The sequence below is a fragment of the Ascoidea rubescens genome, assembly GCF_001661345.1.
Source record: "Ascoidea rubescens DSM 1968 unplaced genomic scaffold ASCRUscaffold_14, whole genome shotgun sequence".
In the NCBI taxonomy this organism is placed as follows: Eukaryota; Fungi; Ascomycota; class Saccharomycetes; order Ascoideales; family Ascoideaceae; genus Ascoidea; species Ascoidea rubescens.
The window spans coordinates 226,255-249,069 of NW_017962926.1; the positions used below are offsets into that span (position 1 = coordinate 226,255).

The 22,815-nt window shown below is 35.8% G+C and overlaps 15 protein-coding genes across 15 annotated transcripts; 7 read left to right on the top strand and 8 right to left on the bottom strand.

Annotated features, from left to right (window-relative positions):
* Positions 1–94: 94 nt before the first annotated feature.
* ASCRUDRAFT_115554 (uncharacterized protein) lies at positions 95–2,416 on the bottom strand. The gene has a single exon (XM_020188818.1). It carries the CDS (start codon positions 2,166–2,168, stop codon positions 204–206), a length of 1,965 nt encoding a protein of 654 aa, XP_020045327.1. The 5' UTR covers positions 2,169–2,416; the 3' UTR covers positions 95–203.
* Positions 2,417–2,494: 78 nt separating this feature from the next.
* GAL83 (Gal83p) lies at positions 2,495–4,560 on the bottom strand. The gene has a single exon (XM_020193863.1). The coding sequence runs from the start codon at positions 4,439–4,441 to the stop codon at positions 2,666–2,668; it is 1,776 nt and encodes a 591-aa protein (XP_020045328.1). The 5' UTR covers positions 4,442–4,560; the 3' UTR covers positions 2,495–2,665.
* A 314-nt stretch (positions 4,561–4,874) lies between these two features.
* Positions 4,875–5,771, top strand: NIT3 (putative hydrolase; the record flags this gene model as incomplete). Its single annotated transcript, XM_020190846.1, has 1 exon — positions 4,875–5,771. The coding sequence occupies one exon, from the start codon at positions 4,875–4,877 to the stop codon at positions 5,769–5,771; it is 897 nt and encodes a 298-aa protein (XP_020045329.1).
* Positions 5,772–6,421: 650 nt separating this feature from the next.
* ASCRUDRAFT_38127 (Rab family GTPase) lies at positions 6,422–7,072 on the top strand (the record flags this gene model as incomplete). The annotated part of the gene is made up of 1 exon (XM_020190825.1): positions 6,422–7,072. One exon carries the CDS (start codon positions 6,422–6,424, stop codon positions 7,070–7,072), a length of 651 nt encoding a protein of 216 aa, XP_020045330.1.
* Positions 7,073–7,813: 741 nt separating this feature from the next.
* Positions 7,814–8,443, bottom strand: CHZ1 (Chz1p; the record flags this gene model as incomplete). The annotated part of the gene is made up of 1 exon (XM_020192028.1): positions 7,814–8,443. One exon carries the CDS (start codon positions 8,441–8,443, stop codon positions 7,814–7,816), a length of 630 nt encoding a protein of 209 aa, XP_020045331.1.
* Positions 8,444–8,783: 340 nt separating this feature from the next.
* Positions 8,784–9,092, top strand: SMB1 (mRNA splicing protein SMB1; the record flags this gene model as incomplete). The annotated part of the gene is made up of 1 exon (XM_020189663.1): positions 8,784–9,092. A coding segment is annotated over one exon (309 nt), but the record flags the coding sequence as incomplete, so codon positions are not given.
* Positions 8,989–10,809, top strand: VAM7 (Vam7p). The gene has a single exon (XM_020193864.1). The coding sequence runs from the start codon at positions 9,453–9,455 to the stop codon at positions 10,794–10,796; it is 1,344 nt and encodes a 447-aa protein (XP_020045333.1). The 5' UTR covers positions 8,989–9,452; the 3' UTR covers positions 10,797–10,809.
* Positions 10,810–10,945: 136 nt separating this feature from the next.
* On the bottom strand, positions 10,946–12,796 carry APM4 (Apm4p; the record flags this gene model as incomplete). The annotated part of the gene is made up of 1 exon (XM_020195243.1): positions 10,946–12,796. One exon carries the CDS (start codon positions 12,794–12,796, stop codon positions 10,946–10,948), a length of 1,851 nt encoding a protein of 616 aa, XP_020045334.1.
* Positions 12,797–12,951: 155 nt separating this feature from the next.
* Positions 12,952–14,457, top strand: ASCRUDRAFT_115633 (uncharacterized protein). Its single transcript, XM_020188820.1, has one exon. It carries the CDS (start codon positions 13,107–13,109, stop codon positions 14,289–14,291), a length of 1,185 nt encoding a protein of 394 aa, XP_020045335.1. The 5' UTR covers positions 12,952–13,106; the 3' UTR covers positions 14,292–14,457.
* LAS17 (actin-binding protein LAS17) lies at positions 14,322–16,949 on the top strand. The gene has a single exon (XM_020193865.1). It carries the CDS (start codon positions 14,624–14,626, stop codon positions 16,709–16,711), a length of 2,088 nt encoding a protein of 695 aa, XP_020045336.1. The 5' UTR covers positions 14,322–14,623; the 3' UTR covers positions 16,712–16,949.
* A 73-nt stretch (positions 16,950–17,022) lies between these two features.
* On the bottom strand, positions 17,023–17,812 carry ASCRUDRAFT_9782 (uncharacterized protein; the record flags this gene model as incomplete). Its single annotated transcript, XM_020195245.1, has 2 exons — positions 17,023–17,737; positions 17,799–17,812. 2 exons carry the CDS (start codon positions 17,810–17,812, stop codon positions 17,023–17,025), a joined length of 729 nt encoding a protein of 242 aa, XP_020045337.1.
* Positions 17,813–18,101: 289 nt separating this feature from the next.
* On the bottom strand, positions 18,102–19,205 carry RBG1 (GTP-binding protein RBG1; the record flags this gene model as incomplete). The annotated part of the gene is made up of 1 exon (XM_020195246.1): positions 18,102–19,205. One exon carries the CDS (start codon positions 19,203–19,205, stop codon positions 18,102–18,104), a length of 1,104 nt encoding a protein of 367 aa, XP_020045338.1.
* A 102-nt stretch (positions 19,206–19,307) lies between these two features.
* On the top strand, positions 19,308–20,325 carry SPP2 (spliceosome ATPase-activating subunit SPP2). The gene has a single exon (XM_020188821.1). It carries the CDS (start codon positions 19,410–19,412, stop codon positions 20,115–20,117), a length of 708 nt encoding a protein of 235 aa, XP_020045339.1. The 5' UTR covers positions 19,308–19,409; the 3' UTR covers positions 20,118–20,325.
* Positions 20,326–20,532: 207 nt separating this feature from the next.
* ASCRUDRAFT_72111 (SGNH/GDSL hydrolase family protein) lies at positions 20,533–21,288 on the bottom strand (the record flags this gene model as incomplete). The annotated part of the gene is made up of 1 exon (XM_020192030.1): positions 20,533–21,288. The coding sequence occupies one exon, from the start codon at positions 21,286–21,288 to the stop codon at positions 20,533–20,535; it is 756 nt and encodes a 251-aa protein (XP_020045340.1).
* A 235-nt stretch (positions 21,289–21,523) lies between these two features.
* Positions 21,524–22,452, bottom strand: ASCRUDRAFT_115646 (uncharacterized protein). The gene has a single exon (XM_020188822.1). It carries the CDS (start codon positions 22,239–22,241, stop codon positions 21,759–21,761), a length of 483 nt encoding a protein of 160 aa, XP_020045341.1. The 5' UTR covers positions 22,242–22,452; the 3' UTR covers positions 21,524–21,758.
* Between the last annotated feature and the right edge of the window lie 363 nt (positions 22,453–22,815).

The following is a 22,815-nucleotide window of genomic DNA, read 5'->3' on the forward strand; positions in this document are numbered from 1 at the left end:
TATTAGTAACTCTAATTTTGCCATAATTATCGATGGTATTAATAAAAAAACAATATACAATGAAATCTGTTTATATAAATAAATTATCCATTTATTCAATTCTTTATGATTTTCATTTAACCAATCAAAAAAAAAAACCATAAAAAAACCAAATAGTGAAATTAACAAAATAAAAAAAAAATAATGAAGTGATGAATGATGATTTAAACTAGGTAGTTGTTTTTAATATAATGTAAATCGGCATGTTTTTTGAAGTTATCTGTATGATTTTTGCCATCATCTACAGAATTGGAATCGTTTATACTGTTTTTATTTTTATGATTTGATTTCTGTTTATTTTTGCTTTTTTTGTGTTTTTTTTTAATTTTACTGTTGTCATTATGATTGTCTAGATTATCAATTGAATTGCTGTTTCCAGAAGGATTATTTTCAGAACCTGAACCATTTTTGAGATTGTCAATAAAATTGTTTGCGTCTCTGGCTAAACTCAAAATTGAATTTATCGAGTATTTTTTGGCAGCTGAAATTCCAGATAAGTCTTCCAATACTTTTTGGTTTATAGTTGAATTCGCTAAATAGGAGAAATTATTTGCAAATGCTTTTTCTAAAAAGGAATCATAGTTAATGTTATTTGTAATATCCGAGGATTCGCTGGATTTATTGTTTTTCTTAGTTTTAAACTTAGTATTTTTTTTATTTTTAGGTTTTTTAATTTTATGTTTACTATTTTTGACAGCTTTATTTTTGATGTTTTTAATGATTTTTTGAAAGGAATCCCCATCAAGATTATCAGAATTAATAGTCTTATCAGGCATTATACAGGAGCTAGTATCATTCTCCATTATGTTATTATAATTATTATTAAGAGAATTACTGCTAATACTATATTGTAAAAGTAAAAGGTTATTCTCAGATTCATAAAATTTATAATTATTATCGGATAGTTTTTCAATTCTGAAATCTAGCTCATGTCTTCTAAAAAATTCTTTGACATATGATCTTGTAACATAATGGTCCACACCCAGATAAGGCTTGTTTTTACATAACATTTTGTTTGCATAATTACTATTATTTACTTTCAAGTGATCATATCTTTTGATATTCCTGGTTTGATCTTGATTTTTTGTATATTGATTACTATTTTGAATATTTCGATTATTCTGATTATTCTGATTACTTTGATTATTATTAATATTATTAATATTATCAGTATTATGATCGTTATTGTCATCATCAATATCATTTTGATTTTGATTTTGATTTTGATTTTGATTTTGATTACCATTGTCATGTTGATTGTCATTTTCATGTTGGTTATTGTTTTTGCTTTCATTTTCATTTTCATTTTCATTTTCATTTTCATTTTCATTTTCATTTTCATTCTCATTCTCATTCTCATTCTCGTTTTCGTTTTCGTTTTCGTTTTTATTTTCATTTTCATTTTCATCATTTTTTCCATCATCAATCACAACAGAATCATAAAAATGGATTCTATCATCGATTATTTCGTCTATCATTAATAAAATGTTGGACATATTAATAATAAACCCTCTCTTTGTCAATTTAATTAATCTTTTAATTAACAAATTTTCTTCGGATAGAGTTAGCACTCTAGACTGGATAGAATAAGTCAATCTTGATCTATTACCATTAACTCTGCCATGGAAAGTAGACTTTGAGCATTTTAACTTAAATTTCGACTTGATATATTCAAAAGATATGTTTTTCTTAAAATGCCTTGAGAAACTAGCGTAACTGATTCCACCAGTAATGTTATTCGCATCACCTGAAGTATCGGCTTCAGTGGCTGCGTCCTGGTTAGAAGCAGAGTTGTTTGAAACCTTTAGAGACTCGTTGTAAACTTTAGCTTGTTGATAATATTCTATGGCTCTTAACAAGCGTATCTCGTTCTGCAACTTTTCCTGGGTGGATAGTTTCTGTTTCTTGAGAGTATTTTGGATGTCTTTTGGCAAGGTTGTGTTGACATCATTGATCATGGGATTGTTGATATCGTCGATGCTGTTGATGATGGTGTAGTCAGCAGTATTGTTGATAACAAAAGCAGTAGGATCAAGATCAGCATTCGCGAGACCCAACGAGGTAGCATTCAAACTGGAGGTCAACGAATCATTTAGGCAGGGGAGAGAAGAGAAAGATTCAGTAGTCATCTTGGGTGAGCATCAAAATAAGGAACATATCGCCAGTATGTTTTGAAGAGCAGCAGGAAGAGGAAGCAGCTGTTTTTGAAGGGCTGTTTTCTATCTACACAGGAGCGGAAACGGACCAATCAGTGTGGGAGAAGGGTAATTGCTAGCTGGCGATGGGACTCTTCAGAAGAGGCTCGAGCAGCTCTGGCAAAGAAGAGCAGGAGTGTTGGGAGAGCTTGGAGTCAGTCAGGAGAGAGCTGGGGGAGAGAGCTGGGGGAACAGCATGTAGATTGAGGTTGTTTTGAGAGCTTATATGTAATGTTGAAGACTAAACAAAACAGGAGAAAGAGAAAATTAACTAAAACAAAAATTAAACTGAAAAAAAAATTAAACACACAAAAGAGAGAAAAAAAGAGTAGAAAGATTTATTGAGATGATTATATAAGATGAATGGTTGACCAAGCAGCTGTTTTCATTCCAGTCCAATTGAAAGCCATGCATTTGATTCTGGGTGTGTACTATAAAGGAGCATAATAAAGCTGGGATAAATATTTATTTTGGTATCTGACAGTGATGGCAGTGGCCAAAGTGTTTTGCTTGATACTGGTTGTGGCTAGATGGTTTAAAACAACATGATTTGGAATAGGCAAAGAGCCCGATGCATTTTCTCTATTATTTTCTCGATTGCTGTAGCTATTCAAAATGACGTTTTCTAAATGGGGAGGAAGTTGTGGAGGAATTAGCCACTGAACATTAGCATTATTGCCATGGCGATGAGAATGTTCTAAAGTTCTATAATACTGTTCCATAATTTTTTGTTCAGTGAATACTGGGGGAATTTGCTGGGTGTAAACTAATTTTTTTTTTGACGAATTTTGGTTACTTTTGTTTTTGTTACTATTCTGGTTATTTTTTGAACTATTAATATTGGTGTTGTTTGTATTTGTATTGTTGTTATTGTTGTTAGTGCTGTTGGTGCTGGTGCTGTTATTGCTATTGTTATTGTTATCACTATCATCGACTTCATGATCATTTTCATGAAATCTTGAATAACCATCACCCATATCATCTTCATCATCATCTACTCCCAAGAAGACTTGGGATTTAGCCTTTTTGAAAGAGTCTAGTTGTGAATTTTGTTTTTGTTCTTCTTCTTTATTTTTCAAAATTTGTTTAATTTTTTCATTTTCCAATTTTAAAGATTCAGTTGCATTGTGTTGTTTTTGTTTCAAATTTGAAGGAGGAAAAACTTCTATAAAATTGAACAAGTGACCAGATTGATCAGTTGCGCTTAAGGCATAATCTGAAGTTTTAACTTCACCGTCTACTAAGAATTTGTAACGATAGGAGCCGGGAGGTAAGTTGATATAAACAGAAAATCCATCGATTGAAGGATCTTTGTATAATCTGATCATTCTTGTCCATCTTGTAAAAGAGCCAAATACATTAACTTCAGTACCTTCTTGAATCCATTCAAATTTTGTTGGAACAGTTAGTTCGGGCTGATCTGAACTAGTTTGTTTGGGAGACTGTTGTTGTTGTGGAATTTGAGGTTTTAGCTGCTGATGTTGATGTTGTAGAGGCATTTGCTGAGGTTGTTGGGATTGTTGAGGTTGTTGCAGGTTTCGTAGGTAAATCTGTTGAGATAATAATTGCTGTGATTGTAGTTGTGATTTTATTTTTTGAAATTTGTTTTGAATTTGAGATTGATTTGGTTTTTGAATTTTATTTTGGTTTTGATTCTGAATTTGATTTTGAGTAGTATTGATATCGATATTGGATAAGCCATTATTTATCAGATTCATGTTATTAACTGTATTGTTGTTATTTGCATTATTATTATTATTATTATTATTATTATTATTATTATTATTATTATTATTAGTATTAGTGTTAGTGTTAGTATTAGTATTTGTCTTTGTCTTTGACAAATCCAAATTTTGATCGTTTATTGTTGTAGGGTTATTCGTTGAAGATAAGACTGGAGAGTTGTTTGAAGAGGACACAGGCTTTAAAGGATCTTTAGAAACAAACTGAGGGTCTTGGAGATCAATATAGAGATTATTCTGAGCAAAATTTCCATTATTAATGCCGACCATATCAATATCTGTGGATTCTGAGTTGTTTGTGTCATTGTTAGGGTTTTTTTTAGCAAGATTGGTGAGGGTATTATTGGGAAGGTTATTGTTGGCAGCAGAGCTGATGTTGATATTGGCAGTGTTATTAGAGGAACCAGCATCACCAGAAACCAATATAGAAGAAGGGGCCGGTTGCAGGGGGTCTTGATTATTCATGATGTAAGAGTGAGAAAAAAAACAGGGGCAGCAAAGACAGCAGAAGCAGCAGAAGTAGCAAGGGAAGCAGAGAGGCAGGCAGAAGAAACACCAAAGGCAGCAGGCTCAGTGCAAGTGTTGAGCAGTTGACATCAAAAGCCAAAGCTGCCTTTGTCCAAGTTCCTTTTCAGAAATGCCGCTGCCCAAAACAGACCAAAACCAGACCGGTGGATCTCTATGCACGTGATGTTTGGTGAGCTCACTCTGCATGATCATGCGCTGGAGCGTTGGCTGCACAAGCACATGTGAGTCCGTTACTGTGGCGCTGCTGACTAATCAGGTCTGTTATTTTCGGTTATAAAGAAGGGACAATCACTGGAAAGCAATTAGTGGGGACCACCTAGGACAAAGGTATCCAGCAAACGTCTCTGACAAAGCACATCTGGAGCAAGAAATGTCTTTAATCAAGCTGCCATTGCTCAAGCCCTTGAAAATTGCGTTGTTACAGCTTTCCGCTGGCGCAAACAAACAGACCAACTTGCTTAACGTTGAAAATCATGTTGCTGAAGCATTGAAGTTGAGGCCAGACACCGATTTGATCATGTTGCCCGAATGTTTCAATTCTCCTTATGCTGTTGACAAGTTCAGAGAGTATAGCGAGGTGGTTTCGGTAAAGGATGGTGAAACCACAAAGTTTTTATCGAATTTGGCGAAATCGAACAATGTTTTCCTCGTCGGTGGTTCAATCCCTGAGCTCGACCCAGTCTCGAACCAAATATACAACACCTCCTTGACCTTTGACCGAAATGGGGAGTTGATTGGCAAACACAGAAAGGCGCATTTGTTTGACATTGATATCAAAGGTGGAATCAGATTTAAGGAGAGTGATTCTTTGAGTCCTGGTAATAAAGCGTCCTACTTCAATTTAAATGAGTTTGGAAATATTGGGCTAGGCATCTGTTACGACATTCGATTTCCCGAGCTAGCAGCCATTGCACAAAGAAAGGCCAATGCCTTTGCCATGTTCTACCCTGGAGCCTTCAACACCACGACTGGGCCCTTGCACTGGCACCTATTGGCGCGATCCAGAGCAGTTGACAACCAGTTCTTTGTGGTACTCTGCTCGCCAGCCAGAGACTTGAGCTCCAGCTACCACGCCTACGGCCACTCGTTGGTTGTTGATCCCAACGGCAACATTGTTGCTGAAGCAGGCACTGACGAAGAAATCCTCTTTGCTGAGCTCGACCCCAGCTTGCTTCCCACTGTGAGAAGCTCGATTCCCATCACCTTCCAGCGCCGATTTGACATCTACGACGACGTCGCCTCCAGCTACACTCCTGCTGCCAACTAAACACCTCTGCGACCCACACGCCAGCACCTAGCAGCATAGCAGCTCGTGTAGCAGAAAGGAGGTTCCATTACCCTTCTGCGTCTCTACGCTGCTCGCGCACTTTGAACGCGCTGCGGGTCAACCCCCTGCTACATCCAACTCGCTTCATCCAACTGTCCTCTTTTCCAAACCTTTTAAGTTAGCCACTGCAATATATATATCTGCTCACATATCAAGATCACATCGCATTATTGTTCCTATCCCTCTGCTATTGTTTTTTTCTTTTTGAATATATATTCCCTTTACTCTATCTGCGCAAACCACTTCTCTTTCTTGCTTTCTCTTCTTGCTCCCTTTTTTCTGACAAAGGAGACTGTTACATTAATTTAGATCAGATCAATTCAGCTCAGCTAAGCTCACCTCAACTCAATATCCTTTAATTTTATCAAGTCGCTTCAAATCAACTTCTATTGGTTTGTTCACTTTGAAATTCAAACCATCTATCCACTTTAGAAATCTCCTATTTTTTTCTTCTTACTCCAGCTTCAATTATCTTCTCTTGTTCTTTCTCTGCTTTTCGTTTATTCTTTTCTTATTTGGTTGCTTTCTTTGCCTATACCTTGCATATTAAATTCCTCTATCTGTCCAACTTACAATAAATGTCTGATACAATGACTGATGATTATTCATACGACTATGAATATTTATTCAAAATAGTTTTGATTGGTGATTCCGGTGTTGGTAAATCCAATCTACTATCTCGTTTCACAAGAAACGAATTCAATTTGGAATCAAGATCAACCATCGGCGTCGAGTTTGCCACAAGAACTGTTGAAATAGATGGTAAAAGAGTCAAAGCTCAAATTTGGGATACCGCTGGTCAAGAACGTTATAGAGCTATTACTTCAGCTTATTACAGAGGTGCCGTTGGTGCTTTAGTAGTCTATGATATTTCTAAAGCGGAATCCTATGAAAGTGTTTCAAGATGGTTGAAAGAATTAAAAGAGCACGCTGATGCTAACATTGTTATTGAACTAGTCGGTAACAAATCGGATTTGGATCACCTAAGAGCTGTTCCTACCGATGAAGCTAAAAACTTTGCTGCTGAAAATCAATTACTATTCACTGAAGCCTCCGCTTTAAATGCTGAAAATGTAGACTTATCCTTCCATCAATTGCTAAAATCAATTTATGACATGGTTTCAAAACATCAGTTCGATATGAACGATTATTCCTCTCAAGCACCAAGTAAAGGTCCCACTGTTGATTTGACTCCAAAACAGAATGAAGAAAAATCTTCAAAGGGAAACAATTGTTGTTAAAATAAACAAAAAAATAATAAAATTCGAATTTACAATACTCAAAGAAAGAAAAAAAAAAAAAAAAAAAATAAAATAAAAACAGAAAATATTATAAAAATAAAAAATCTATTGAAAAAAATCATTAAAAAGCCCATAAAAAAAAGTAATCAATCAATAAATCAATAAATTAGTATATTTTGATATATTTTGATATATTTCATTTTGAAATCACCTTTTTTCCTTTCTTTTCTTTATCTTTTATTATTTATCCTTTTATTATTTATTATTTATTATTTATTATTTACCCTTTTATTATTTATTACTTGATACTTTATTATTTTATTTTACTGCTCTTTTATATTTTTGGTCTTTAGTAATTATAACTGATAAGTTTTTTTTTCATTTATTTTTGTGTTTACACATATATACTATATATATTTATTATATATATTTATTACATATATATATATTATATATTTATTTGATAACCATTTTATAATATTTTTAATTTTTAACTTCTAGTTTATATCTGTATAAGTAATAACGAAATTTTAATCATATAATAAGACAATATAAAATCCAATGTTTTATTAACATATTAATAAAATGCTCAAAAATATGTATATAATAAATAATAAAAACACAATAAAAGAAAGTAAATAATCGATAAAAAAAATACAACTGAATAAAGTGAAAAATAATAAATAAATAATAAATAATTAAAAAATAAAAAAATGAATATAATTATAATTAATATTAATATTAATTCTCTTTAAAGTCTTCATCATCCGGATCATCATAATCGTTATCATTTTCATCGTTAGCATCAGCAAATTTTTTTAAACCACCCAATTTTTCAGCAGTTTTAGTAAAATCAATTACTTTACCTCTTGTTCTTGCACCAGTAATAATATTTGAAGGATCAATTTCACTTAAATCATCCTCAACGGTGTTAAGATCATCTTCAATAACTAATTTTTCATAATCCTCGTCTTTTAAACCATTTTCATCTTGGTCATCATCGTCTTCTTTGATTTGATCTTGTGTTTCATTTCTATACTTTGATCTACGATGCCTATGTTTATGTTTATGTCCTCTTTTTCTTTTTTTGGCTTTTTCCCCAGTTTCTTCAGCAATAATATCATTTGTTGAGTTTTCAGACGTTATATTTTTTGGTTTATCATCTTTATCTTCTGTTTGGTCATTGGTCTTATTGTCAACTTGATTATTTTCATCAACTTGTTGCAATGAGCGTTTCTTAGGGTTGGGAGTGATTTGTTTAGGCTCATCGTCTTTTGTGTCGAGTGCAGCGTCGTTTGCGGAAAAAACAGCTGGCTTTGGAGGTTCTGTGCTATCGGAGGGTGTTAAAGCAGAACTATCTTCCTTTGACATTGTAAATAAAAGCAATTGTATATTATACTTGAAAGAATTGTGTTTGTTGAAAAGGAAATCGATGGGAGAGAGATGAGAGCCTGAAAATACAGTGCAACATCACAACAAGAACACCATTACCAGGACTGAGGGTCGTGTGTAAATCTGGTACCAGTGTATTTTTTTTTCATTTTTTTGCAATTGAGAGGAAGAGCAGAAAGAGAAATCGATAAGAGCAGATCTTTTGGCAACATAGTATCTCTGCTTATTTCCTATAACTGGTTATTATTGTTGGTATCTGCTGGTAATTGCGAGTAATTGCTGCTTTGTTATAGTTACAAATTGTTGATAGCGCTACAGAATGTCAGCACTAAACGTGTCGAAGAGAACCAAGATTGGAGACTTGCTCCACTACAAAATCAAAGTGATCACCTTGGATGGAAGAGAGCTTGTTGGAGAGTTGTTGGCGTTTGACAAACACATGAACCTAGTGCTCAGCGACGTGGAGGAGTTTCGGATCACCAAGAAGTCGAGGTTTGCCATCAAGGACGCAAAGAGAAAAGGGCAGGCAAGCACACAGCACTTGGTAAAGGAGGATAAGAGGGCGCTAGGCTTGATCATCTTGAGAGGCGAGCACATTGTGGGCTTCAATGTTGTGGCTGCTCCCTTGTCAGCAGAGGCAGTGGGCCCGGAAAGCAGCAGAGGCAGCAAAAGCAGCAGGGGCATCAGCAAGCCGTTGGGCTCAAAGGACAACAAGGGCTTGTCGATCAACAAAAACAGTCTTGCCAGCGCCTTGAGCGCGCCTATCCGTACAGTCAGCAGCACCGGCAGCAGCACCAGGGTTGTGGCGCCCTCCACAGGCTTCAGGAGAAGCTGAGGCAGCTGTGCACCGCCACCCGTGCCCAAAGAGGAGAATCCGCCTGGGTGGTCTCGTGCTGCGGCGGGTGCTGCTTGCTGTTTCTTGTTGCTGCTTCATCATCTCTGCCTGTGTTGCTTCTGCTACTTCTGCTGCCTCTGTACTGCACTCTCCATGGACATCCAGCTCTCTATCCCCACGACCTCTACTGTCAACAGCTCCTACACCGTCTACCACATCCAGGTTTCCATTCCCTTGAAGAACTATGAAATCATCAAGCGATACAGCGATTTTGTCAAGCTCTTTGGTGATATGGAGTCCTACTTCAACAACACAATCAAGTTCCCCATTCCCTTGCCCCAGAACAACTTTAATTTGAACAGCTTGTTTGTCAAAAAAATCAACAATGTTGAATTGATCAACTCAAGGAGATCCTATCTCCAAGACGTCCTTATCAAGGTTCTAAACGATGAAGATCTAATCAACTGGAAAAACTCAAAACCTTTTAGGGACTTTCTCAAAATACCTTCAAATTTCTTAGATTCAAACAACTACAAATTCAATAAATTCAATAGCAACAATCTAAACAGCTTAAATATCTCTTCTTCTTTAAATTCTTCTTCCACTTCTTTATCTCTAAATTCAACTACTACTCCAAAATCCGTTTACAACACTTTTTCTTTAGCAAATTCTAACAAATTTAAAGACTCTCCAATAATCGACATAAACCTTTGGCTAGAGACAATCAGAGACTGTAAAAACTATCTACAAGATGCACGACTAAACTGCTTCAACAACCAATCCTTGGAAATCAGCAGAAAAAACTTGATTTTAGTAAATTCTAAATTTAACGCTTTAACCAACGGCTTAAATTATCATTCAAATAACAAACTATTAGGCGATGGCGAAATTAGAAGAAGAATCGATCTACTAAACTCAATCAAAAGAGAACATTCCGATATCCAAAAACTACTATCCTCAATCCATAACAATAACTTAGACAATAACATCTCCGTCAACTCAAATAATAATCTGACTAATACCGACAACAACCTTCCCAACAATAACAACTATATCCTGCAAAATAATACAGATCTTGATTTCTCAAATAACGACACCATAAATTACACAATCTCCTCAAACAAATTCAATTCCTCAGCTTCCTCATTACCTTTAGATAACAATAATCCAAATCATTTTAACAACCCGAACAACGATAAATTGAATTTATTCAATAAAAAAAGAGTTTTTGGTAAACCCCTCGAAGAGACTAATGAAACAAGAAACTTAAATTCGCTACAGCTCTTGAATAATCAAAAACAAATCCTCAAAGATCAAGAAAAGGAAATAAAATCCCTCAACCAAATTATCGTCAATCAAAAAAATATCTCTCTAACCATTAACAATGAATTGAACTTCCAAAACCAATTATTAGATGATTTAAACAGAAACGTTGATAAAGCCTCTAATAAATTGCGCTATGCTTCAAGGAAGACAAAAAATTTGAATAGTAATTAATCATATATTAAATGTCTATTAAATGTAATATTAAATATAATATTAAATATAATATTAATTATATATTAATTATAATAAAAAAAAAAAAAAACTTAAAAAAAAATAATCTTTAATCTTTAATCTTTCCCTTTTTTTTTATTACTATTAATTTAATACCTAATTTCATATGAACCTGCTTTTGCAATATATCTAACCCATTTAACAGTGGAATAACCACTTTTTTCAACAACTTTAAGGTATTTAACTGTTAGCCCTGAACAACTGAATGAATTCAATGTAAAGATTAGTGAAATTGGAGGCCTTGACCAATTAATTAGATTGTTTGTTATAGTGCTAGTTTTAATATTTTGATATTCCATATTTTCAAAAGAATTGATAAGGTTTTTGTCATTATTATAAGTGTCATTGGTATCATCGTTGTCCAAGTTTAGTAAGTTTGAAGAAATGTTTGCAGTTTGTACAGGAATGTTTGCTTGAGATGGAACAATTTCAATGTTTCCTTTGAAGAAATGATCCAAATTGCCAGGAAATTTATTGATTTTCCAAACTATTATATTATCTTCGGCGATGAATCTTGCTTTACCGCCACTAATTGCGTTTGAGAATTTGATTGTGCCTGTTGGTACGGGAATATTGATCAAAAGATTTGAGTTGAAGTTTTTTTCATATAGACTTTTAATTTTTATGTTGTATTCCATTCTTGTTTTCGACAACTCTTTAACTTTGACCATGATTTCAAAGGGCAATTTGATGTTTTCCATTGCTCTATATCTCATCAATTCGAAATCGCCATCGGGAGGAATAAAGGTGATTAAACGGTTCTGGTCGAATTTGTTTAGTTGGACACACTGGTGAAATTTGCAGTCTTCTAGTTTGACTTTGTTATTATTGTTGTTAAAATTGCTCAAGTTTGTTGAGGACTTTCTTAGGATGCCAGTGTTGATAGCAAATTCATTACCGTTAACAAATAGAGAGTCATTTAAACCAAATTTACATTCAGGCATACCAGATAAGTGAGACTTCATTTTAATGTAACCATCTATATATAGTCTTAAAATTGAGCTGTTTGCAGACATTAAAAGGTTTAAGTTTTCATAGACATCTAAAAAGACTTCGTTTTTCCTATATTTGATTCCAAGAGGTCTCCAAGATATTTCAGAAGTTGATTGTTTCGTTAGGTTGGCATTTGATGAGGAGTTGTGATTTTTTGTGGCAGTCGTACTATTAGAGTTATCATCCTTAATGTCATCGGAACTATTTTTATTTTTATTATTTTTGTTATTGTTGTTGTTGCTTTGCTTGTTGTCTTGGTTATTAGTGCTTGATAGGAGATCCTTTGATTTGTTTAAGGAGATTAAATTTTTCAAAGAGTTGGTAGTTGATGAAGGTTGTGGAATTTGAATGTATTGTTTTAAAGTTGTTGGTTCCATATTTTGTGGATAACCAAAGTCCATGATTTCATCTAGTAGTTCATTGATCCAAAAAAAGTTGTTTTTAATGTGTTGATCTGTTAAGAAGGAGATGTTATTTATATTGATCAAGTTATTGTTTGCATTTGAGAGATTATTGTTGATCATGCTCATGTTATTAGAGAGGTTTAGAGACAAGTTGTTTAGATTTGAAGTGTCGATTTTATTGTCAGAGATTTTGGAAGAGGTTTTAGATTTGGCATTGTTTGAAGAGGATAGGTTGATTTGAATTGAGCTTACGGGTTGGTTTAGGATATAGTAGTTCAAGAGATCTAGGAATTTATAAAGAAATTCGAATATGATACTAGCATCTTGGTTGGATCTTGTTATTGCAACAAACCATAAATTTGAGTTTTTAATGTGTAAGAAAGTAGTCGAGCCCAAGGTGAGAATTGGAGATCTAATATTGTTGGCGGAAGATATAACCTGGATTCTAAAGACATCGGAGATGGTTTTCTTGATGTCGTCTCGAAAGATCCTGGATATTATGACCTCGCCCTTCTGGTTGAAGATGAAAAAAGCAGATATCATTGCCAAAAACGAGAATCCAGAGAGAGAAGAAGCAGCAGGCAAGGGGGAAATGGAAGCAAGAAAAGCGAGTAAAAGAGAGGGACAAGAACAGAAGTGGTGGGAATGGCAGCAAAAGTAGATGCTGTTGCTGATAAATTCCAGGCGAACGGAAGATGAAAAGGCACGTGCTTAATCGGTAGCTAGATGTACAGCATGCGGAGATGCATGTTTGCGCATCATTGAGCAGCCGCGCGGGCTCACAACCAGCGAAAACAGGGCAAAAAAAGGCAGTGCACCAAAAACAACAGAAAACAGGATCCTCAGATCCAGGATGGCACACACAATGAACCAGCTCAACCAGCTCACGCAGCTCGCGCACAGCCAGCTGGGGCCTGTGCTTCTCGGCCAGGGGCTGCTTTCTTTGGCGTCGTCGCTCTCCGGCAGCTCCGGCATCAGCAGCACCATGGGTCCTGTCCAGGAGGGCTCCACTTCCACTCAGAACGTCAGCATCGTCAAGATCGTCGACAACGAAAAGATCTGGATGAAGCCTCGCAGAGACCTCTTCTCCAATCTCATCAGAAAGAAGCTTCTTCTAGGCATCGACAATGAAGGCAACGGCTTGCTCAGCAAAAAGAGCATCAGAAGCTCAGGCTATCAGGAAATCGCCAACGAGTTGAACTACAGGTTCAACTGCAAGGACTTTGACAAGACAAAGGTCCAGAACTTCTATGCCGACACCAAAAAACACTTCAGGTTGTACCTCAAGGCCAGGTCCTTGCCCATGTCAAGAATTGTCGATGGAAACAACGACACGCTTGATGAATCCAACATGAAATGGATATGGCTACCAAATCTGGTTTGGGATGAATTGGCAATCGACTATCCACGAATAAGATCTCTTAGAAACAAAGACATTTGGTATCTCGATAACTTGTCTCCAATTCTCATGAGTCACAAATTGCAAACCTCCCACAGAAAGAGAAAATCTTCCATCAGCATCAGCAGCAGCACTCCTAATCCCAGCATCGTCAACAGCAACCCCAGCGGTCACCAGAACATCAATTCTGTCAATAACATCAGTAACATCGACTCTGCTGTTTCAACTATCGATATCAACCTTCACTCTTCGCCCATTGATAGCCCCCTCGCTAAAGATCGCTTGAATTCCAAATCAAAAAAACAGAAGACCAACACCTTCACCAGTCTTGCATCCATCAACAACACACCTCCCAGCAATGCCAACAACAACAACAGCGACCAAAACACCAGGAAATCAGAACTAGAAGACTTGTTCAAATGGCACAAGTCCCAGAAAAACGACAAGCAGATCCAGCAGATTATCGAACGACTAAACCAATTGGAGGAAAACAACTTCATCTCAGATCAAATCCTCTCCTACTTTTTGACTGAAATCAAAGAAGACATCCTACTTTCTTTGTTCAAAAACAAGCTAAAGCTCAGCAACAAAAACCTCGCCGCCATAGCCAGAAAAATCTACCAAAACCAAAGCTCGTAGCTCATATATATCGCTATATATTTCTCTTTCATTTCTCTCATTTCTCTCATTTCTCTCATTTCTCTCATTTCTCTCATTTCTCTCATTTCTCTTTCATTTCTCTTACATATCTCTCATCTCTCATCTCTCATCTCACCCACCTCCACGCCCTCCATTCGGCTCCGCCCGCTCCTATAAATACTCCGCTCCCGCCCTTACGGCCCTCTTTCGCTACTATCGCCCTTCCAAACAGCTGCTTTTTTTTCTTATCCACCTCAGATAACTCACAGCTCCAACTTCAACTCCAACTCCAACTCCAACTCCATCTTACAACTCTCATTTTAACAAATAAAATGGGCTTACTACAATCTGCAGATAAGGAAAAGATAAAAAGAAACATCCCCAGACAGAAAAACAAAATCATAGACTTCACTGTTGCTAGACTCTACATCTCGCTTCCTAACCAAAATGACTGGATATACACTGGCCTAAGTGGTGCAATAGTTCTAATTGACGACTTGCTAGGCCATACTTTCTTCCTCAAATTGATCGACATATCAAATGGCTCCAACAAAGGTGTTCTCTTCGACCACGAACTATACGTCAACTTTGCCTACAACAAAGATCGAACCTTTTTCCACACCTTTGAAATCGACAATTGCTATGTTGGGCTTTTGTTTGAGGATATCAATGAAGCAAACAAATTCCACAAAAGAGTCGTCAACAGAGAAAAATACGCTTCAAAAGAGACTCTCAAAAATAAAAATGCTATCCCTTTGCAAAATAACCTCTCAAGTAGTTCCAACACAAACTCCTTTCTCAATCACTCAATTCCTGGTCCAAGAGGCAACAACAATCCTGACTTTGAGAACAGATTCAGAAGCAACTTCTCTGACTCAATTACAAACAACACAAACAATCCCAATGTCTCACAACCCCATCCAAAATATAAAAAAGAACCTCCTCCCCCTCCTCCTCCACCATCTATTCCAACCCAAAATTCAAACTCTACATACCAATCCTCTTCTCAACCATCTTTTCTAAACAACTCTTCGACATCATCTTTTGCTTCTTTGCAAAACTCTTCAGATGAGGTTCTTCCCACAATAGCTGCTCAGAAATCGTCAATTACACCTGCACATCCAAATCCACCCACAACTACCACATCAAATCTTAATCAAACTTCCCAACCTTCAGATACTCAGCCTTCAAGACCAAAGTTTAGAGTCCCTCCATTACCAACAGGTCCAATTCAATCAAAAATCTTGCATCCTAACCAACAACCTCACGTTCAGTCATTGCAACTTCCACCACAGCAACGACAGCAACAGCAACCTCCATCTCAACCACCAGTTCTACCTCCCTTTTCAGCTGCTGCCTCTCCTCCACCTTTACCTCCAAAAACCCCTACTAGAAATTTAACACCAACCAACAATCCTTACACGCCCATCACTTCCTCAATTCCTGCTCCCCGTCCTCCTCCTTCAAGATCAAATCTTCCAACTAATAACATTCCTCCTCCTCCACCATCAAGACCTCAATTGCCTCCAAGACTCCCAATACAACAAGGCATGCCAGTTCAAGCCTCTCAGTTTGGTTATAATAATAATAACATCAATAATAACATCAATAATAACAATAATCTGAACAACAATTCTAGAAATGGTCCTCCTCCACCTCCACCTCCAAGAAGAGGTGTTGCTCCTCCTCCTCCAGCTTCAAGACATTCACCCAATAATCCTAGCGCTAATCTTAATTCTGATTTTAATCAAATGGTCAATCAAACCTTTCAAAACAATACGACTTCTCAATATCAACCTCAACAAGTTCCTCAACAAACACAAAATATTCCTACCAATCCATTGCCATTAAATTCATTTTTACCTCCACCAAGACGTATCATATCCAACTCTACTCCTATTAACAACCCAGATCAGAATGATAACTGTCAATCCTATCAAAACCCTTCTCAAACACCATCTAATTTATCCAATAACATTAATCTGAGACCCGCAGCTCCACTACCACCAAATCTTTCTACTTCTTCTATTCCTCCACCTGCTCCAGCACCACCTCCAAATATTTCAAATTTTTCTGCTCCAGCACCTCCAGCACCACCACTCATGCAAAGCAATAACCCAGCATCCTCAATGAATACATCTCTGATTCCAGTCGTGGAACCTGAAAGAGATGCCTTATTAGCTTCCATTCGAAATGCCGGCGGTTTGAAAAGCTTAAAAAAAATCGAAAAATCAAATCTAGAAAAGCCCTCTGTTTTACTAACAGAGACTAAAGGTGGAAATAAATCTTTAAATTCTAATGCTAATCCTAATCCTAATTCTAATTCTGATCCTCAGGCTTCTTTAGCCGATGCATTATCAGTAGCATTGAACAAGCGTAAACAAAGAGTTTCTAAATATAATGATGACGATGACTGGTAAATAATACAATTCTGCTATACTATTTGGGATTTCTGATAATATCCTTTGCCAAAAATGAAAATATATTAAATTTCGTAAGCTTTTGATTTTTCTGATTTTTCTCTTTTATTTTTTGTATTTTTTTTTTTTGCATAGAGAGCATTATACACATGCTCTTATAAACCATCAGACTTTTACTTGGGTATTTTTTGACTTTTTGTTGTTGTTTTATTTTTTTTTTCATGTTAAGCGCAAAATGTATAGAATATTTAATTGTTTATATGTTTATTTATATATTTATTTACAAATTTTACTAAAAACATTTAAAAAAGCTAAAATATTCCAAACCATTTTTTTCTTTTATCATTATCGGATTTTGTTATCTCGGACTCATTTCCATTAAGAGGTAAGCTGTTATTTTGTTTTGATTCACTGACAATTTGTTCTGCAATATCAAGAGCCTTTAAGTATTTCTCTTCTCTTTCTTGCAACTCTTTTTGGGCAATGATCAACTGATCCTTTGAAGGTCTTTGTAAATGGTACTCAGTCTCATTATCAATATCTTCAACGGGCTTGGAATCGATTTTTTGCAAATTAAATGGCTTCTTTTTAGGAATCAAATCTTCATATTGCTGTTTAGTTAAAGATCCTCTTAGATATAACTGACAACGTAATCTAAACCTATAAAAATCAGAAAAAACATTATCGTATCCATCGTTCCATCTTTGGAAAAATACAGCATATATAACCACTCCATATGTCAAAAAATTTGAAGCAATATTTATGCCCTTGTTGAATTTTTCATTTCGATTAATTTTTCTTAAAATTTTAAACTGTCCAGGGTAGAGCTGTGATTTTGGCCTTGGAGTGTAGTTCAATCTTTTCATTATGTGACGAACAGTCTGGTACTGATCAGGAGTGTTGATGGGGCCCAAGTGAGACTGGCGACCAGGAACAGCAAACTCACTTGGATAACCTCCAACAGGTCGTTGATCAGTTGGATCATAGGGATTATAAAATGCCCTTGAAGGTTCTTGGGGTTGGGCTCTAGAAACGAAACGTTAGTCATGAACAAAGCTGGAAAACTCGGTAGAAAAGCACAACGTACTTTTTGTTATTCATGCTGGACCAAACAACGCTTTTAAAGGCTATCTATTGGAGTGTGTGGTATATATATATGCTGGTCTGCAGTGAACGATATGCTCATTTATTGGTTTGTTTTCTGTTGATCCCAATCAAGAAAAACAGATATAATCGAAAAAGTGGAAATTGCGGTCGAATCTCATCACTGAAGCAGGCCATTTCCAGGCAATGGAACTCGAATACAAGACTACTTAGGGCAAGACTACTTAGGACAATGCAATAAACACAGAAAGAACTACATATACCATCGCAGAAGCATCTGCACAGCCTATTTTTTGAGAATTGTAACTACATCTTCATCTTTCAAAATATGGCTTAATCCAACATATTGAGGTTGGTGTTTGACACTGGAGCCATACACAGCTGCTGTTTTGAAATCAGCAACCAAACTCTTGTGGATCTGGTTGCAAAAGTCTTCAATTGAACATCTGTCTGATCTCAAGACGACTGGCTCGTCAAAGTCTGGTAGTTTGCCCTTTGGTTTAGTGTAAACTCTCACCAAGTTCAATCTATCCCACATCATCTCCAACAAGTCGTCGAGATTCCAGCCTTCTTTGGAGGATATAGGAACACAATTCTCGATCTTGTATAACAACTCCAATTCTTCGATTGATATTGAGTCAATTTTGTTCAAGACATAAACCGCTGGAATATATCTTCTGGTTTTAATTTCAATTGCATCAATGAGATCATCTACTGTAGCATCGCACCTGAAAGCAATGTCTGCTGAATTTAATCGATACTCAGACATGACAGCTCTTATTTCGTCTTTGTCTAGTCTGGTCAAGGGAACAGTATTGGTGATGTTGACTCCTCCTCTCTCTTTCTTTTTGATTATAATATCTGGTGGAACTTTATTAAGTCTTATACCAACACCCTCCAACTCTTTCTCTATTATCTCTTTGTGGATCAAAGGCTTGTTAACATCCAAGACAATAAAAATCAAATTACAAGTTCTAGAAACAGCTATAACTTGTTTTCCTCTACCTCGTCCACTATTGGCACCTTCAATGATACCAGGCAAATCTAACATCTGAATCTTAGCACCTTTGTATTTAATAACTCCAGGAACAGTGGTTAATGTTGTGAATTCGTATTCAGCTGCCTCTGAATGGGTTCCAGTCAATTTGTTCAATAATGTAGATTTTCCAACAGATGGAAAGCCCACATATCCCACAGAAGCAACTCCTGTTTTTGCAACGTCAAATCCAATACCTGGACCAGAACCACCTCCAGAAGCACTTGAAATCAACTCTTTTCTCAATTTTGCTAGTTTGGCTTTAAGCTGACCAAGATGAAAATTGGTCGCCTTATTCTTTTGTGTTTTGGCCATTTCGGCCTCGATGGCCTTGATCTTTTCAACAGTAGACATCGTTTCAAATAGACAGGATAGATAACAGGGACTTCTTTACCATGAAATAGTGGATTGTGGATTATGCCAAAGCTAGAAGAACAAGTTGAAAACAATACTCTTGATGGTTGGGAAAAGGGTAAACTTTAAAAATTAGAAAAAAAAAATTGAATTTTGCTTTAACCGGCGCTGAGTATTTTTTTTTCTGTTCAACGTCAAATAACAATGAAGATATCACTTAAATCAAACAAGAATTCAGGAACTTCTCAAAAACCAATCAAGCTTGTCTTTGCAAATAAACGCATTGGAAAAACAAAAGTTAACAGGCTTCAGAAGCAAAAGCCTTTACCCAAAGCTTTTGCACAAAAACTCAATCACAATTTTGAATTGCTGCCTACAGAAGAAGATGGTGATAATGTGGAAATCATTGAAGAATACGACAAGTCCAAATTAAAAAAAAAGAAACCTCTTAAAAAATTAAAGGTGATCAACTGTGATAGAAATGAAAAATGGAAGGAGAAATTGTTGAGTGAAATTCCAGGGTTTAACATTGAAGAAAAAGAAGAAAAAGAAAAAAAAGAAGAAATGGATAGTAAAATGGATATCGAAGAGGATAGATCTGATTCTACGAATCATACTAGCCACGCTGTTTCATCATTGAGTAACTCATTGTATTTCAAGGACATTAACAGTAGACCAGATGCTCCTTCATTTGATGTTTATCAACAGGTTCCTGTGGAAGATTTCGGTAAAGCATTATTGAGGGGCTTGGGATGGAAGGGAGATAAGGAAAACAGTAATTCTGAAGATAAAGAAAATTCTTCCAGTATGTTTCTAAAGAATATTGAAACTGCCTCTAGAAGAAGTATTTTTCTTGGTTTGGGAGCCAAACCATCAAGTTCCAATAAGGGAAAAGAAAAGGAAAAAGAATAAGACTAAGACTAAGACTAAGACTAAGACTAAGACTAAGACTAAGACTAAGAATAAGAATGTGAATGAAAATGAAAATGAAAATGAAAATGAAAATGAAAATGAGAATAAAATAAAGATAATTATGGAGCCAAACTATGGAGGTAAAGAATATTTTTTAAAAATTCATTCAAAACTTTAACAGGTTGAACTGATTGTTTATGAAAGCTTTATAATTTGATTGCTCTTTTATTTTAGTAAAAGTTTTAAAAAACCACTAGAAGGTTGTATATGATTTGGTTATTTTTTTATGGGAAATGTGAGTTTACGACAATACCTAAAGATTAGTAAAATTGGTTTTACTTGAAATGAAATATCTATTTGAGTATATAATTTAGCTTTTAAGATTAAGCTTTTCGGATTTCAAGCGATATATAGTTCATAAATTGTCGAAAGAATCCAGCTTTATATCTTTCCATGCAGGCAATTTAGATTTAATATTATCAGGATATAGCTGTGGATAAAAGATTTTGATGTTTTCCATGATTTCGTTATACATCAATCTGTAGCCTTCGCCACTGTAATGAATTCCATCAGTTAGCAAGTCTTGCCATGGACCTTTGTAGGTGGAAAAGATGTCGTATAAATGAATATAAGGAATGTTTATTTTGAAGCAGAGTTTAGCTAGCTCATCGCAGTAAAATTTGTTGTTTTCGTTTGTTCTGAAATTGCCCAGTTTAACGTCATCTGAGTGAGCAGGATTCCATGTTTCAGCATCATGAACTGCAGGTCCAAGAACGATCAAGCTGATATTCTTCGAGATGATCTGATTGATCATCAGCTCCATGTTGCAAAGAAACTCATCAAGAGGAACCTTCTGGGGCCCATTTACTGCAGCGTCGTTGGAACCAAAATAAAGGACAATCAAGGAGACCTTGGAGCTTTTGTTGGAAGCATGTTCGATGTCCAAGATTTTGGGCAATAGTTGTTTGGCATGGCGAGTGTTGTACCCAGCGAAACCTCTCTGGACGACATCTAGCTTTCTTTTGTAGGTCTCTTGCAAAGCTGGGCCCAATGCAAACGAGTAGCTTGGGGTTTTGGAGGAGATGGGATTGATGTTGTAGCAAAATTCAGTGATTGAATCACCAAAGAGCAACAACTTGTCGAAGGAGAGGTTGTAGTCAATACCAGCCATTGTATTTCGAATAAGAGCCCTGTGGGTGGTGGAATAGTGGGCAGTCTTCGCAAAGGCAGGCTCGTCGTCTTTATATATGTGCAGATCAAAGGAGAAGTGAAAATATTTTCTGGGAAGGTTTTTCTGGGCCAGATGAGACAAAACAAGTTACCACCCAAATCAAAAGAATTCATTGCACTGTGGAACACTCCAGAAGCAATGGAATAAGGGCAAACAGACTACAGCTCCCCAAAGTAAACACTTCGAGAGGCACTACGCCAGCTATCGCCTGTGGAAGAGTCTTCTGCTGGTTTTCAGTCTCCAGGTTCTCGAGCTGCTAATCCCACTGGTACTCTTTAAAAGCTGCTCAAAGACACTGCTTTTTTGGCTGGAAACTGCAAATTTGCACTCGAATTCTCGTCTACACTCATTCACATCTTTCTTCAGTCGTTGTTGGGAATGTTTCTCAACAAACAATACAAAGCACTCGTTTATTCTCTTCTTACAAAGTCCAAAACCAACTCACCCTGCTGCTCATTGTTTTGCACAATGTTTCGGTCAAAATAAGATAACGACGAGAGATTGTATTTGTTGTTTATGTTGATTGTGTTATCTTCCTTGAGTCGAGAGGTCTGTCTATTTATCCTTCTGAGAATTTCGATCACCTTGCTATTAAGCTCAACTCTAAAAATTCTGTTGCCAGATGAGGGATCCACAATAAATTTTGAATACATTCTCATTACAATATTCGGGATAATAAGATCGCTTTGCAGAAATCTATAATTTTCTTCTCTTTCCATATCAAATGTTTTCAAAACTATGGATCGATGGAAAACTTGATCAAAAAACTCATAATCATCAAACTCAATGCAAAGTTTTGACTCAAAATTATTATAATCTTTCAATGAAATGGCTGAAGCTTTTATTTCATGAAACTGATTATTCGAATCAACCGTATAGAGCTTAAAAGGCATTATTTTAAATCTAGCAAATAAATGTTTTTTCTGACGACCATTTGGTGGTACGTAACATTGAACATTTTGCAAGTTAAACTGTTTAATGTCTTTTAGTGATATTGATTCATGAACCTGATAATTCCTAAATCTATAAAAAAGATCTTCAAATGAAAAATTAACACTAGTTATTATTGGAATTTCAAAAACATCTCCACTATGGTATTTAATGATACATTTTCCAGATGTATTATGATTTTAATATTTCCAGGCATATTACTCTTGATATATTCCTTTAAATTATAAATTTGGGGTTTAAAAAAACCAGCATCTTCATAGATGTCTTCCCAAGTCTTTGATGCTTTAGGATAGGGTGTTTTAGTTCTTCTGTGAAATTCAGATTCAGGCTTAGGCTCAGGCTTTCTAGAACTTTGTGAATATTCTTAATCAAATCTTTCAAACTGTTCCCTGAATTCATCTGAATTCAAAATGTAAAATTCATACGCTTCTCGATATCTTGCAAATTTCAAATGTTCTTTAAAAATTCCTTTATCTGGAAGTAGAATTCGAACAACTCTCCTATTTGCTTCTTTAA